The sequence below is a fragment of the Anarhichas minor genome, unplaced genomic scaffold (genome assembly GCF_050575085.1).
Source record: "Anarhichas minor isolate MPS153535 unplaced genomic scaffold, ASM5057508v1 ptg000007l, whole genome shotgun sequence".
NCBI lineage: Eukaryota > Metazoa > Chordata > Actinopteri > Perciformes > Anarhichadidae > Anarhichas > Anarhichas minor.
In genome coordinates, this window is record NW_027466453.1 from 12,178,417 (window position 1) to 12,194,294 (window position 15,878).

General features: G+C 41.6%; 1 protein-coding gene across 1 annotated transcript; it reads left to right on the plus strand.

Annotated features, from left to right (window-relative positions):
* Window positions 1-3,177: 3,177 nt before the first annotated feature.
* Window positions 3,178-14,450, plus strand: hs3st3b1a (heparan sulfate (glucosamine) 3-O-sulfotransferase 3B1a). Its single transcript, XM_076080198.1, has 2 exons — window positions 3,178-3,671; window positions 13,533-14,450. Exons 1-2 carry the CDS (start codon window positions 3,178-3,180, stop codon window positions 14,149-14,151), a joined length of 1,113 nt encoding a protein of 370 aa, XP_075936313.1. The 3' UTR covers window positions 14,152-14,450.
* The last annotated feature ends 1,428 nt before the right edge of the window (window positions 14,451-15,878 follow it).

Genomic DNA, 15,878 nt, shown 5'->3' on the forward strand with positions numbered 1-15,878 from the left:
TCTGACGCAGGACTTTATTAAACCGTCTGGTTTTCATGTATGAGCTGCTGTGTATGTCATCTGTTTAGGCTGCAGGAGAGGAGTGTGTTAACACGGTTCAGTTAGTGTAATCGTGTTGAGGATGTGTAGAACAAGTCAAGCACTCCCTCCGGTGTGTCCGGTTTACTTCTCCTGAGTCCTTGTGAGATGACACACAGTGAACACATGTGTGTGTGTATGTGTGTGTGTGTGTGTGTGAGGCGTTGTCTCAGTGCAACATGAAGCACAACAGATGGAACAAATCAGCTCACACAATTTTAGTGGAAAAACTTTGTCTGCTTGTGTGTTTATGTGTCTTTCCTATTGTTGTATTTATGAAATGGATAGAGTGAAATTTATAAATATTTGTACTATTAAGGTGCTGTATAAATATATCTGGATATTTTTTTAAATACATTAAGAGGTAACTATATCATAGCTTGATGCATTTTAATGATATTGGACTAAATCATGTTGTTTTCAGCAATGAAGTGCTGTTAACCCATTGTATCCTACCTGCCCAACATTAAACAGCAGACACAACTAGCTGGATACGAAAGTTTGCTCAGTGAATATTGCACTTTCATTAGTCAGGTGAGATGGGAATATTACTCTGTAGGCACCTAACGTTCTTCCGGTGTAAATACTGGATACTTTTGCACACTTGTTTTGGTTTAATTCACACAGATTCAATGTTCTTGTGTCAGTCGCAACATTTCCAAAGATAATATTTTTGATCTATTAAGGAGACATTCATCATTCATGCTATATTACCCTGTTCATCTGGCTGGGCTCCATAAGAGTGCTCCAGTGGGCTTATACACTTGGCAAGAGCAGACTGAATTTGTCAGGAAAACTTTGGTTGCGACTAATACTTTGTCATAAAAATGACAAGTTAGGCAAACACGTTGTTACTATTTCAAAACAGACGTATAGTGATTTCCTCATGGTTATATCTACTGGTAGTGTTGTCATACTGGGAGCTCTAGGAATAAAGGGTTGTGGAAGACTATCTGTCAAAGACATGGAAACCTATAAATGACCTCTTCCTTTTGCTAAACACAGGAAAGAGTGTTTTGGACTTCAGAGTAACCATAAAGTTAATACTCTAACAACACTTGAACTAAACCACTCAACTTCCTCCCAGAGAGTTACAAGTACGCAGTGGTTTGTACACAGAGCGGAAAGGGTAAACCATTACTGTGTAGCTCCAACCAAATCCCTTGACGCACACATTTTCCCAGGTTATCTTGTGCTCAGTGGAAATGCACCTATTGGGATTAGAAGACACACACACATACACACAGCATATGTATCATACATAGCAGTGTCTGGGAGATGAGATAAGGGGCTTAGATGAAGGGGGCAGGGTTGTCTCTGGTGAAACTCTGACTGACATGGCAGCTCTGGGGTAATCCTGCTAATCCTCTGCTTGCTCAGGGGTGCAGTGGGACTGAAGGCCTTTGACCCTGCATCAAGAGGAGGTGCTAACACATACACACACACACACACACACACAGACACACACACACACCAAAGTTTTGGTGGCATTTCAGAAGTCATGGTCACACATCTCCTTCACCACCACAGAGTAAAGAGTAAATTATTAAATTGTTTTTATGTAGAATGGCGTGCTCACGTTGTTTGGAATGATTACAAGGACAATTAGGAAGGATTAAGAGGCCAATTAATTTTGAGTGTCACTGGACCGTTCCTCCCACAGTACCAGGAACAGCGTGAAGCTGTTAAAGAAACAGTTGATCCGTAACACTTTTTAATGTCGCTTGTTTGTGTGCTGGTGTCTAAAGCTGACGTTTGGATACATTTCAAATGACAGAAGTGCGCATGTAAAGATGGAAACATGCAAGTAAACAATTCTAAGCTGTTGTGGGATAATTCTATTGTGTATTTTTTTTAGAACATGAAGAAAAAAGAGCACTATTCATCGTGTATGTGTTTAATATTTTCACGATATGATTAAAAAATGTAATGTACAAAAGGCATCAAGCTCAAATTACTTGACACAAAGGGTAATTTTTATGTTATTATAGCAAATAACGAGAGACTAACTTGATAATTGATTTCATGTTCTTCTCAAACAGCTGTAGGCCTACATATACTGTAACAAGAAAATATGCTCATTCCATCCTAATTGCATACTAAAACGAGCCACAATTTACCTCTACAATTGAGTTGGTTTTTAATGTCATCCAGTGTTTGACATAAAAAATGCTGTAATCATGCACAGATTGGAGGGATTGCTAAACTCCTCCAGTCATCCGCCCTCCTGTGTTTCTGAGACACTGAGAGCTGTGTCAATGAACATGAAAAAGAGAGAAAAGGACCGGAACCTTCACAGCTTTCAAAATAAAAGTTTTGCTAATGAGTATTTTGCACAGCACAGCAAATCACTGGAAGAGTAGCCTACCAGTGCCCAAAATAGATACAAATAAACAAATAAATAAAGCCTCTTACGATGAGTAGGCCTACATTATTAGACGTATTAAGAAATAGCTATACTAATGGAGCGAATATGCTCAATTAACCCAATTTGTTGAGTTTATTTTCATAATTGTTATTGGCATAAGCTTTCAGTTATTATTTAGACTTCCATCTATGTGAATCATGGTGGCAAATATATGTGAAACAGACGTATTTTGCAAGGCTAGATTCATTTCCCAGGAGATTATATATATTATTGCGCCTACTTCGCCAGAGCCTGACCAGGTTTACTTTGAAAGGCTGTACCGGAAAAGGGTTTTGATATTCTGGCATGCTTGATGCTGTTGCCTAGATAACTTGGTGCGGCTGTGGGAGTGCTCACACACTGAGAGCAAGTGATGGGAGACAAACTCAGTCCCTGACGTGCGTATCGCTCACCTGGCGATATCATTATTGCGTCTTTTGTCATTTATTTATTGGTTTTCCACATTTTTGTTTCTATCAAGAAATAAAGACATCCATCATCTTTTCCAAGCAGAACTGGGGTTGAAGCGGAAGGTGAACGACCGCATTTCAATATCAGTTTCCATGTTGGCTATACTTTGTTTTTTGGGGAAATTGCGCACCAGTTTTCCAGGATCTCAGTCATGGCAGAGGAGTGAGGCGCCTTTGCCAAAATGCCTGTTAACTGGAATATAACTTTTCCACGGCGGTCCTATGGAATATAGTCCGATTCTACACAATCTACATGTTGTGCCATCATCCCACGTGAAAAACAAACTATTTGTGTTCTGCATAATGCTGTCCCTTTGGGTGTACATGGTTTATTGTTGTGTTGGCTACTGCTCAACTATGCCAAACCTGACTTACGGCTCGGTGAAGAGACACGAGAACGATTCAGAAGTTGACAATCAGGAGTCCTCTCTCGGGGCATCCAGGGATTTACTGAATAACGAGAACGATTTGGACAGCAGAGGAGAAGAGTGGGATGAAATTAGAGGCGAGGCGAAGGCGTTGGATGATAATGCCATGTCAGGTTTCCTCAATGAGTCGGAAAGTAAAAAGTTGCCCCAGGCAATCATCATCGGGGTAAAGAAAGGAGGAACCCGGGCGCTGCTGGAGTTTCTGCGCCTGCATCCAGACATCCGAGCGGTGGGAGCAGAGCCGCACTTCTTCGACCGCAACTACGACAAGGGACTGGAGTGGTACAGGTACCTCACTTATCCGCTGTTTTAAAACATTAATCCGGAGGTAGATAGTCTACTGAGCTCTGCTATGCTTCATTTACACATCTACATAAAGTGGGCTTCTGCGCCTCGTGCCTTGCTCAGGGGCATCTCATGCTCTCTGGAAGCGTAAATCTTCTCCAGAATAAAACACACACACACACACATCATTGTCCCTCGTCTGAAAAATCAATTTCCACCTCGTGCCACCTTAATGTCATTTTTACCAATATGATTTAACCCTATAAAACCCGTAAAACAGTACTTGGCTAAATTTCAATTACATCCGGTTGTGGCCAACAAAAACACATTTTAAATAGATACTTTGCTCCTTTAAAAGTCCACCATCACCACCATCTTTTAACTTTCTTTTATTGCGCTATAATACATTACCTTGACAAGTCCCATCATATTTTATCTAATTAAAAAGAACATACATGTGATAAATCAACTTTCAAAGTTTCCGAGGATAATAGTTGTGCAAGTTGATAAAACAAAATAAAAAGAACCAATAAAGTGAGAAAATAAAAGAATGATAAACTGTGCAATGCAATTAATGAAAGCCATTTTTATTGACAAAGACAAATAACAAGAACCTACTGGTAGATTTCAAAATATTAAGAATACAAATTATGCTCATTTATTAGATAGAAGTTTTGTAGTGAAGTTTGATGTGTGCTGTAACTTTATAGTGATTTAATCCATTCATAATAGGCAACTGAAAGTGACTTTAAACTCCACTATACTACTCTTTTTAATAAAGATGTTCACTGTTTCTCATTTTGATTACTTCATTACTAATCTTTTCAAGATGGTTTACGCCTGAACAACAAAACATTAGTGAAATATATAATGTAATATCTTTCTGAAAAACAGGGAATTCACAGAAAATCACAATTATTGATAGAAGTTAAGTTGAAGATGATGGTGATTGCATTTTATAGAATACCACACAGTGTTGATACGTTATGAAGAGCAGGACCAGGACATTTTAACATAGACAGTGCACCTTGCAGCCTTAACAACTGCAGGTGCTATCAAAACCTCTAATGTTAGTACAGGCCATAGGGCACAACACCATACCCACATTTCTAATAAGACTAAAAAAAATGTTCTGCTTGTTTGCATGACCTTCATCACCTTAGAGTTCTGGGAATGTTTCTCCGTCCTTGGACTTAGTCATGATGTGGTTTTTCTGACAAGAAGGGGGCACTAGGTAGAAATAGAAGAAGCAAAGCTTCCACTTAGGTTTGACATGCATTCTGGATGCTGATCAAAGAGAGAAACAACCCTTGGATTAGGTGTCAGCAAGTTACATCACGCCATCATCCTTGAACAGCCAGGAGCGTGATATAAAGATTATGAGATCCAGGGTATTAATTCAGTGGCATTTATTTGTTTTGATCCTCAATACAAATAGACTTCAATGTCAAAGGCAAAGAGATCTGAGGCTGCTTACACCTTCAACATTGTGTCACGTAACATTTTCATTGTATTCTCTGTCATGGCAACTGTACCATGCCTCACAATCTCACTTTACTATTGACTCAGCTGCACAGTTACACAACTTGTTGAGCTTATTGGAAATAAATCACAAACACACCAAATTCGTGGAAATGATTGATCTTTTACGTACCCAAAATGTTCCCGGGAAATGGTTTGACATTGAATGGCTTGCATCAGAGCAACCAATTTGTTAATAAGAGAAAATAAGAGATGCTGCAGTTTCAAGGGTCCATTTGACTGAGACGAGGGATTAACAGGCCGATGTCAAAGGATCTAGACACTGTTTCAAAGCTGGCTCCATAAAGCTACAATAGGGGAAGCAAAGCATTGTTCAAAGGACTTCTCGTCTAAGCTCCTTCAAGAATTTCCGGACAGGTTTAGGACATTTTTGGATGATCAGTGTGTGGAGAGTGGTCTTTTGTCCGTCTCAACAGACTGAGCAACAAGAACAAATTAAAATCGTCCCATGTTTGACTATCATGCTGTTTTTACAATCCGCACGTGATGCACGAGTAGTGCACGTTAACAATGAGTAATGCCTAAAAGGAAGCAGAAGCTATCATTAAAGATGGATACTCTGAAATGTTATGTAAGTAATAGTCAAAGAAGCAGTTGTAATTGAGACATGCCAGCGAGCTTTTCACAGTGGTAGCTTGTGGAAAACTGATTCATCTTTTTCCCAGAGAGGTGATCTGGCTAATTAAAACAACTTGGCATGAGTTGTCACAGTGAGAGCCCTGCGCCACAGGTTGACCCCATACAGCAAAGCACCATGACATCGAGTCAACACTTACTGATCATTTAGTGGAGCTCAGAAAACCCCCTCGCCTGGCTTTATGGTGCACCGCACCATTGGACGGATCAGTTCTTGTCAACTTGATAAATGAGCATTTTCACATGGCATTTTAGCAGTTTGGCACACCTTTTTCAAGCCTGTTGAAACCTTTCTCCATGCACTCCCATATGCACAGAAGTTGGTCTTAAAGACAAGCTAAGAGCAAAAAGCCAGGCAGAGGTGTGTGTGGATTTGTTTCCCCATATGTTTCACATGATTGCCCCCAGACTGATGGCGTGCAGTAGCTTGGGGGAGAGGAACAGTCCGCTGGGTGGTCTTATCAGCTCCTGCGGTGGCATTGAGTTGTGCTCACACCATTTATCTGCTGTGATTGGTGTGTCCATCCTGCTGGAGGTCTGCTCTGTCCATCCTGCTGGAGGCCCCACATAGCGGAGAGGCCCCCGCGCAGCAGGACACCAACCACAATACAGCACGTTGTCACCCAGCGGCAGAAACAGAGAAGCAGGCAGACAATTGTGCACCCTCACACAGAAGGCGAGTCCTTGGCCCCTCCTTTCTTTAATAACGGTACCAACTTCCTCCCGTATGTCTTATTCATCTGCTGAATGCATGCTCATATTAAGGTCTTCTGAGTGATACACTGTAGATGTGACTTAATTGCTGAGATTGTGTTTTTCCTCTTGAGGCTCCACATATAGAACAATGAGTGGCCTTCTTACTAACTCACTGAGGGTGTCAGTGAAGACGGCCTAATCCTCCTTAAAACCCCGGGGAGGCTTACTGCAGGCCAGTGGCAGATAGTAAATTTAAAGTGAGTCTTTAGAAAAGCGCAACAGTATTATTGAGCTCAATGAAAGGGGACGCCGGAGAACCCCTGAGGTCTGCATTAACCCTGACAATAAAAGAGCAGACAATTAGTGTGAAACATGTTTTCTCTGCCTTCACTTTGTATGCAAATGTGCCCAGAAGGGTGAAAGTGCCCTTTGACGAAGCCCAGCAGGAGTTCATCAGAAAGAGCATTCATTGGAACCTGATCAAGAAAAGACCCAAACACTATACGCTTTTAGCCTGAAAGTTGACTTTCAGAGATGTCTGTCTGAAAAAGTTACGTTTTTTCCCAAGAGAAGGTTCATTTGAGACCACTGGTGGGATTTTGCTTACTCAACACTTTAAGCTCTTTGCACGGACACAGGGGGATCGGCGTAAGCGAGAGAGCTCTCGGTATAGGTACATCCCCCATCTTAAAGTAATGTGTCCGCACACTGACAGGAAAAGAAGGGAAAACTGCATTGATAATCAGATGCTTCAAAGAAAAGAAAATTCACACATGGTAGCTGTTGTTTCAAACATTCCTAAAATGTTTCCACAAACCATAAAACCGTGTGCGCTCTAAAAATGTGTTTCTTTCAATAGACTAAAATGATGCTGGCGTTCCCAGAATAAGTCCACTAGATTGTCAATGCTGGTAATGTGCAACTCCCCTCCCTATTCTAAGGGTTGAAGGTTTAATTTGCTGCAGCAACCCCCTGGGCTTTTGCTTGAGGCAATTTGTCAAACCGCAGCACTTATTACAGCACTTTGGAAACACAGAAACAAAACATTTTCACTCCATTATATCCCCTTGAGTTGTTGACTTCCTCATCTCTCTCTTTTGTAGTATCTTCAGAGAGAATGTGTTGTTTCCTGCTTCTATCTCTCTCTCCACTGCGGAGGCTCCCTGACGGCAAGTCAGAGCAACTTGAGAAAAAAGCACCAATCTGCCTCAGCCATCTTTGGTTTGCTTCTCTGACGTGTTGTTTGCTTTTGCTGATCCTCTCAGGCCAGCATATGAGGAATTACCACTATACGTCACATTATATGCAAAGAATGGGTTTTATTGGCCCCATTAAATGGAAACTATCATCATAATTGTGGATATTTTGAACAATAGCCATATTTATTGACATAAACATGCTTCATTCTGACAATCCCAGCTGCAGTTATTTTCAATTTGCACTGCTTTGCTCTTTACTAATATATCAGCATGACATTATTGCCCTTAGTATCAGAACCAGAGTTATTTAGTTGTTGCTTTAGCTGCTGACAGGTGTCTTTCAGCTCTTCTCTGAAGTCCTTTTGTCACACAATTGAGAATTCACTTTGTACTTTGTGGTCTTCATCTCACTATTCCAGGTCATGGTCAAGTACTGCTTGTTGAAAGAGTACTGACAAGCATTGCACTCCTATAACACTGTTGGACTCACGATGGACAGATGGATGCACCAGAGCTACAGATATTTCCTTTTTTTATTCTTCCTTCTTGCCAAAACCTGGCACCTACGATGCCCACAATTCAACTCGCCCTCCGACAATTTGGTCAGAGATTCCAGGCTGTTTTCGTTCCCAAGGCGTCAAACACAGGCACTTTGTCAAGCCTTTCGGCATCTGACACCGACGCACAAAGGCACCCTTTAGCGTCTGTACGAGACGCACCGGGCTTTATTCATTATTAGATGCTCAGAAAAAAGGCTGTGAGCGTGATGTCGTGATATAAAAAACGAAAAAAACAACAACGCACAGAGTGGAAAAGGAGGGAGTGAAGGTGGAAAGGTCAAACAAACACAAGCCTTTCAACTAGGAGACCAGTGTCCCAGTGTTGTTGAGTTATTTTAACGTCACTGCATAATTTGTTAACGTGTTCCGCACTTATGTATGTCACTTACTTATTATCACTTATATTTTAAGCCCAACAATGATGTTTTTCCTAAACCTAGGTGGTTTTGTTTGAATTCACAACTTTACATGTTTACTGCGACCGTGCGCTGAGCTACCCAGTGTGTTAGAAAGCGACGCCAAGGGGCCTGACAGAGCGTGAGTATGTGACGAGTTGGAATGAGAACATGACGGCGATTCAGGTGTGTAATGCTAGCGGTGGCTTACGTTGCCTTGAGCCTTTAGCCTCAAGCAGAGATGAAGACTCCGAAGTCTGGAAAGCTTACTTCTTTGTAACTCCTCACTTTTCTTTTCATTTTTAAACTCGTACTCTTCCGCCCCAACTGATGCTGACTCAAGCGACACACTTAAGGCAGTTTATCAAATTGCGTACAGATCCCTCTGGAGTAGCAAAGGTTTTTATACAATGTTTGGCACAGTAGTGCTCCAAGACCTGTAAACAGACTTTGTTGCGTAAAATCGGTGGGGATCCCCTCCAAGGTTTCACTGTTGGCTTGTGTTTTTTTTATTGCTCCATACGGTACATTTCTATAGGTTGTGTCCTTTATTTTATCTTTCAAGTCAGGGTCACACCTGTTGAATTTTCCCTCTGAGCTGTCCTCCAAAAATGGAAGCAGACAAAAAACACCGGTCAGACTCACTCTCATGCTCTATTTGACTTTGTATCTCCAAAGTTTCTCTGAATATACGTATCTGTTTACACTCAAAAGCTACAAACCAATGATAAAAGTTTAGCATTGCTGGTTTATGTTTTTCCAGCACCACCACCCTGAGAAAAAGGGCTCATTGTGTCTAGAAAACAACTGACTGTCCAAATTGTTATGTGTTAATGTAAGGCTGACAGTTGTGTGTGGGAAGCCAGAATGTCTCATGCACTGTTTCTCCTCCTCCTCCTCCTCTTCTCATCAGACTGGGCCTGTCGCGCTCAGACTGCCAGGTGGCCCTGAGTTCTGCATACTGACAGTAATAATGGAGGATGGGAAAAATGCATGCTCTGCACTATCACTGTTGTTCAGGAATGCTGTTGAGATACTGAACGCTGAAGGTCCTGAGCGCAATGGCAATGACTTTCACACGCATGATAAAATGAGCTGCAATGACCACAGAACACCTCCCCTTAAGAAGCTTCCCTCTTTGATATCTGTCTGGTAATCATCTCCCAGTGTATTGGTCTGATTGTTATAAGTGGCTGCATACCACCACCTCTCATCCTGTCTTTGAGAGCGACTCCCACAGTAGCTCAACCCCTGCAGTGCGAGATTAGGACTCATCATGACATTAGATAATGCGCAGTTTTTTTTTATTTCTGGGGCAGTCCCTTCGCACGGTGGTCTGAAATTCTGAAATATCAGATTCCAATTAGAGTCAGTCAAGCAGAATACTGCATGATACGAAAAGTGTAAGTCTCGTCGGAGTTTTCTGCACCGGTCTTGTTTTTGGTGAACTCATCAGCGAGGGGCATCATCCAGCACGCAGGGACTTTGTAGATCCCTACCTTTGAACCTGCTCCCTGATAGCAGTGAATGTAAACACGGCACCAGCGTTCAAACGCTGTCTACCCAGAAGCCACTTTAATGGACACACCTGACTGCCCAGCAGACATAACACTGGCAAATTACACAACACACCACTCCTGGATTAATATCTGTCTGTAGGCTGCTGTAGGCGTGACTTATCTTGTGCTACTACTGCAGCAGGAATAGGCAGACGCAGCATCTAAAGTTCCCGGTGACTTAAAACTTAGACTTAGGCTTCTGGGTCAGGGGGGTCGACCCCATCCTCCCACGGTGCACCTGATTCCATCTAATCCTCTCTTTGCACCTTCCACTCCTTCCTCTCTTGCTTTATCTCATTCTCTTAACAGTCTTCCTCTCTGCGTTCCTCTCCTCCGTTATCTCCTCAGCCGCTGCAGTTCCCCTGCGAGTTTAACAGGACAGGTTAGAGGGCAGAGGATGTTTATGTGTAGCGTCAATATAGATGTATTTTCAGTGCACCAATTATAGGTAGAACCTCTTTAAAGCACAGACTCCTGGCTTTATGACTTTACAGCCTACTTAGATGGTACAATTTCAGAGTAAAGCAGCGCTTTTTTTTAGTTTTAGGAAGTCAAATACAAACTTGCAAAATTCATGAAGGGGCAAAAGTCAGCGCGCTGTTTTTTTTCTTATTTTTTACTGCCTTGAAGCTGAATGATGATGCCTTTGCGTAGCTGATTGATAAATGAGGATGCCCTGAAAGCTATTGGTTCCAGGCGACATTCTTTATTAAGCAGAACAAATTGTGAAAGCTTGCTACATCTGCCCCCCTTAGGCAACTCTCTCACTCCTCGCTTAGTCAGAGATGTTCTTCCCTTCTCTATCTCTGCTAAGATGAATAATGCATGTCCTGCTCACACAGATTGTTTTGCTCGGGGACTAAGTGGAAAGTTTGATTGGTACAGTAGTACGTTTTTGTGTCCCTTGAGGCCCCAATGGAAGGCCTACAGCGCTTCGCTTGTGTAAAGCCAAGAGATGCAGACAATACTTGTCGGGTTTCTAAATTGATTTGTTTGCTTCTCTCCCGCCTATTACCTTGATTAGGTTCGTGCTTTTTCTACCGCATACAATGGTGACCACGACGCTCAGGGAGTGAAAAGTGGAATAAATGTCTGAGACCCAGGGCCGCTGTAGAAAAGAAAGAGCATGGTGACATTAGGTGATGAAATTGCATAAGAAAGAGAACCCCTTGTGTGTTTGCATGGCACAAGCAAGGAATATGTGATGCCATCTTTTCCCATAATCACTAAAGCTAAGCTCTTTTCCACCACATACATGTGTAAGATGAAAGCTCCTGGGTTTGGAGAGGGATACTGAAGCTCCTTGTGCGTGTACCAACAGATGGTTGGAAATTATTGTAATCACTTTAATGACATGGATGCTCTGCTTTCCCGTTTGTTTGATTTAGATCAACAATCACAACATGAGTATATTACCAAATGCTGTAAGACTTTTTGACTGACTTAAACCATAATGAGGTCGTGGGAGGGGACGTTGGTGGGGGGCTGATGCTTGTGAACACACATGACATCATGGTTTGTATCTATTTCCATCCACATATATAGCAGGAAACAAGACATCTGACACTGTTCTTGCTTTCAAGGTATTTGTTGAATCTGTATGAAATATACTCTGATAGAGAACAGCAGGGACCAAAATGTTACTTTGAAGCATATATCAAATACATCTCTTGGATTTCTCATCTTCTGCTACTATATGAGCGTATAAAACATACATGGGAGTGGTGGTGTGTTCACAAGCATTGGCAACCCAAGAAGATATTGTATCTTTAATTTACCTACATAAGAAATGCTGCATGTGCAAGTATTTTTACACAAATATAAGTGGGGAAGTGTTCATAGTTAGTGTGGAGTTTATACTTATTTTTTACACTATGTGTAATGCAAATAGGTTAATACACAAACACCTTGGATAGATCGAATGCAAATGCAATACCCCTTCAATAAATGCTACCGGTACATTTTGGTACTGATTCAACTCTTGTGATTCTGGAGTCTCTTGTCCATGGTGGTACTGAATTGAATTAATATGCATTCTACATTGTTACATTGTTGGGTGGATGAGGAACATTTTCATATAAATTGCAGTTTGCTGCAACATAACCTGATACGAACCATAACATGTTGCTGAGTGAACACCGCTCTGACACTGCCTCCGCTATGTTTGTTTTATTGTGTCCATCACTAGAGATAAAGATAAAGATAAAGAGGTTTTTATTGTCATTTTAGTGATACTACAAAATTTCGTCTGGTAGCCCTCAGCCAGCAACAGCCATAAACAATATACTAAATAACAATACACAAAAGGAATAAAAAAACGTTACTAAAGTAAAATAAAAACGTCACTAAAGTAAAATAAAAACGTTCCTAAAGTAACTAATATTTCTTCTTGGATTAACTGCTTACCATTGAGTCTCATCGCCGTGGCCACATATCCCTCTCCCTCTTTCCTTCTCTCTTCAGAGACAAGCCAGCCACGCAGCCAGCCAACAAGGCAGTCAACCAGCCTCTAATGCTCCAGCGTGTTTGGCTTCGTCCTAATCCCCCTTGGCTCACTTTAGCCATTATCCAGTCAGAGCTGCAGTTAACAGGCTATATTATGATCAACCAGAGCCATCCAGGGTGAAAAAGAATATAGAGTTATGGGAATAGACAGCTCCCAAGCTTTGCATTTTTCTCCTGAGGAATGCAATGCTCCTCCAAATCTTCCCATTTTACACAAAATTACAGCCAAAACATGAGAAGAAAGGTGCAGTCACAGTCGTCTGTCTTGGCATGAAGCATAATGCTGCCTTTTCACAGTTAAACCGTTCTTTGTATAATGTAATGAAGGTGTGGAATATTTCAATGTGAGGATTGTGGGCTTTGAAAGAGGATTGGGGTCTTAAGGTAGATTAAATGCAGCAGCAGGGCAGATGAATGTATTCCTTTGGGGTTTGTATTTAGAACATGTCATGAACTGTGTATTGCGTTCACACGCAATCACAGATGATTGATGGGACTCCTGCTTTACTTTCCAGCTCTTGTCACCTTAGGTACACTCACAGACTCGGTTAATGTTGCTTATGATGTCTGCGATTGTCTTCTTGATGGTGATTGACTTACTTCTGCCTGACAGTACTTTAAACCGTCCATGGAGCTACTGTGTCAGTGTTTTTCTCATCTTCCTGTATGGGGGCTTTTTGTGAATTGTTTTAAAAGAAGAGAATATACAATAGTACAGATGTAAAGTGCTTGTAGCACAAATGTAATACAGTGTGTTTGTGTCCTTTTTTAGGGAATTGATGCCCAAGTCATCAGAGGGCCAGTTGACCATGGAGAAGACCCCCAGCTACTATGTCACCAAGGAGGTCCCCGCAAGAATCTACACCATGTCTAAAGACACAAAGCTGATTGTAGTTGTCCGGGATCCTGTCACCCGGGCCATCTCAGACTACACCCAGACGCGCTCCAAGAAGCCGGACATCCCGTCTTTCGAGAGCCTGACGTTTAAGAACATGTCAGCGGGTCTGATCGACACCACATGGAGCGCCGTTCAAATCGGCATGTACGCCAAGCACCTCGAGCGCTGGCTGCAGTACTTCCCTACGGAGCAGCTGCTGTTTGTTAGCGGAGAGCGGCTTATTAGCGACCCCGCAGGTGAGATGGCTCGCGTCCAGGACTTTCTTGGGCTCCGGAGGGTGGTCACGGAGAAGCATTTTCACTTTAACCCAGCAAAGGGCTTCCCCTGCCTTAAGAGACCTGAGTGGAACAGCAAGCCACACTGCCTGGGCAAGACCAAAGGCAGGACCCATCCTAATATTGACCCAGAGGTGGTGCGGAGACTCAGGGACTTTTATAAACCCTTTAACAGCAGGTTTTACCAGATGACTGGTCATGACTTTGGCTGGGATTGAGAGGATAACTACAGACTCATGCTTGTCCCCTGTCTGTGTTTTCACTCTGGAGATATTGTTATACAGTGTATGTACATTATTTAGTGGATGTGTAAAAAGTTCAGAAGTCTATTTTATGATAATTTATTGTTGTGATATTAACTCACTAAGCTGCCTAACCAGGTTCATTCATGATCCACAACACACTTCATGTTCCAGTTTTAGATCCTTTTTGAGTACATGAACATTTTTATAAAAGCACAATGTTTTTACGGGTATTATGAGAGCAGGGTCAGTATCCTTGTTTTCCATCAGGATGGGGTTTTTTTGGGGGGCTTTGTGTGGATAACCACTTTTCCAAATGCTTCTTTTGACTCACCTTAAACTGAACAAGATCCAACTTTACAAACAACTGGTAATATCCCCTTAACATTTGCCTGACCCTCAGAGGTCTGTGGACCCACTTAGTCAGGTCGATAGAGGCCTCAGCTGATCCAGTGCCACTTGCCAGGTGGATCAATACAGTAATAGCTCCTCATCATGTCAATTAGACCTGAGTGATGGCACTGCCTTGATCTCTCGAGCACCGCAATAAAACATGGATCCATTAATGGTAGTAAGTTTATGGTTGACCCTTGAGCCAACTTCAAATTAATATAATAAGATATGTTTCCACTGCAATGTTTTGACTTAACCACTATTTATATTATTATTATACAAAGGAATGTTGATTAGGAACCAGTAGAGGGCCGTGCCACGATACTTTTGTGATGTTTTTATCCAAAAACCTGCTGCACAGGCTTCATAATGCCGATCATTTATTGCTCTTTCCAAAAAGGAAATGATTCATATGTCTTAATCACATTCATTGATCTGCTCTGAAATGGCTCTCATGGATCATCCTGGATAGTTTTTATTTTTTATTTTTTTTTTATTACCACAGGTGATACTAGATGTGTTAATGCTGCCCTTAACCAACTGAAATAATCATCTTAAATATATATATATATATATATATATATATATATATATATATATATATATATATATATAGCTGAGGAGAATTAGAATGAACCTACCTTGGGTTAGATTTCTCAATTTCATTTAATGTGTGGTTGAGTTTTATTCAACCTTTATAGACACACATTTGTCAGCATTTGAACAGATGTCATTCCATAACGATGTACTGCAACCCCGTTGTTGTAGCAGCACTATTTTGCGTTATGCGTTGCTTTACAAAGATGGAAATGAAGCAGGTTTGGCTGAGAGGTTGATGTGCGGTCATGTCTTTGATGAAGTAAGAAATAAATATGTTTTACCAAAATCATCAACAGTCCCTAATCTTACTATATTAGATTATTGTACTAAATTAGCACTAAATTATATTAAAAAAATACTGGTTCGTGTCATTGTTTTACTTTCTTTAAATGCTGAACTTGTGTCACTCATCCATGCACTGCCCGCACCGTACCTGTATAGATTTCTGGATCCCTGCGGGCAAAGGTGTACTGCTTTCTCTAATTCACCGTCAACTGGCTAATTAGCACAGCGGCGTTTTTCTTTACGTTGTCTCAGCCTCCCCGCTGCCACCGATGAGTGGGTTTTGTTGCTATGACCCCCAGAAACACATAACAAAGTGTCAGGTTTCTCATCTGGAGAGAGACGTGACATATTATGGAAAACACTGGCATTCCTTTTTATGTCCCTGCGTGACACTTAACACTCCACACCCGACAAAAATGAAGTGA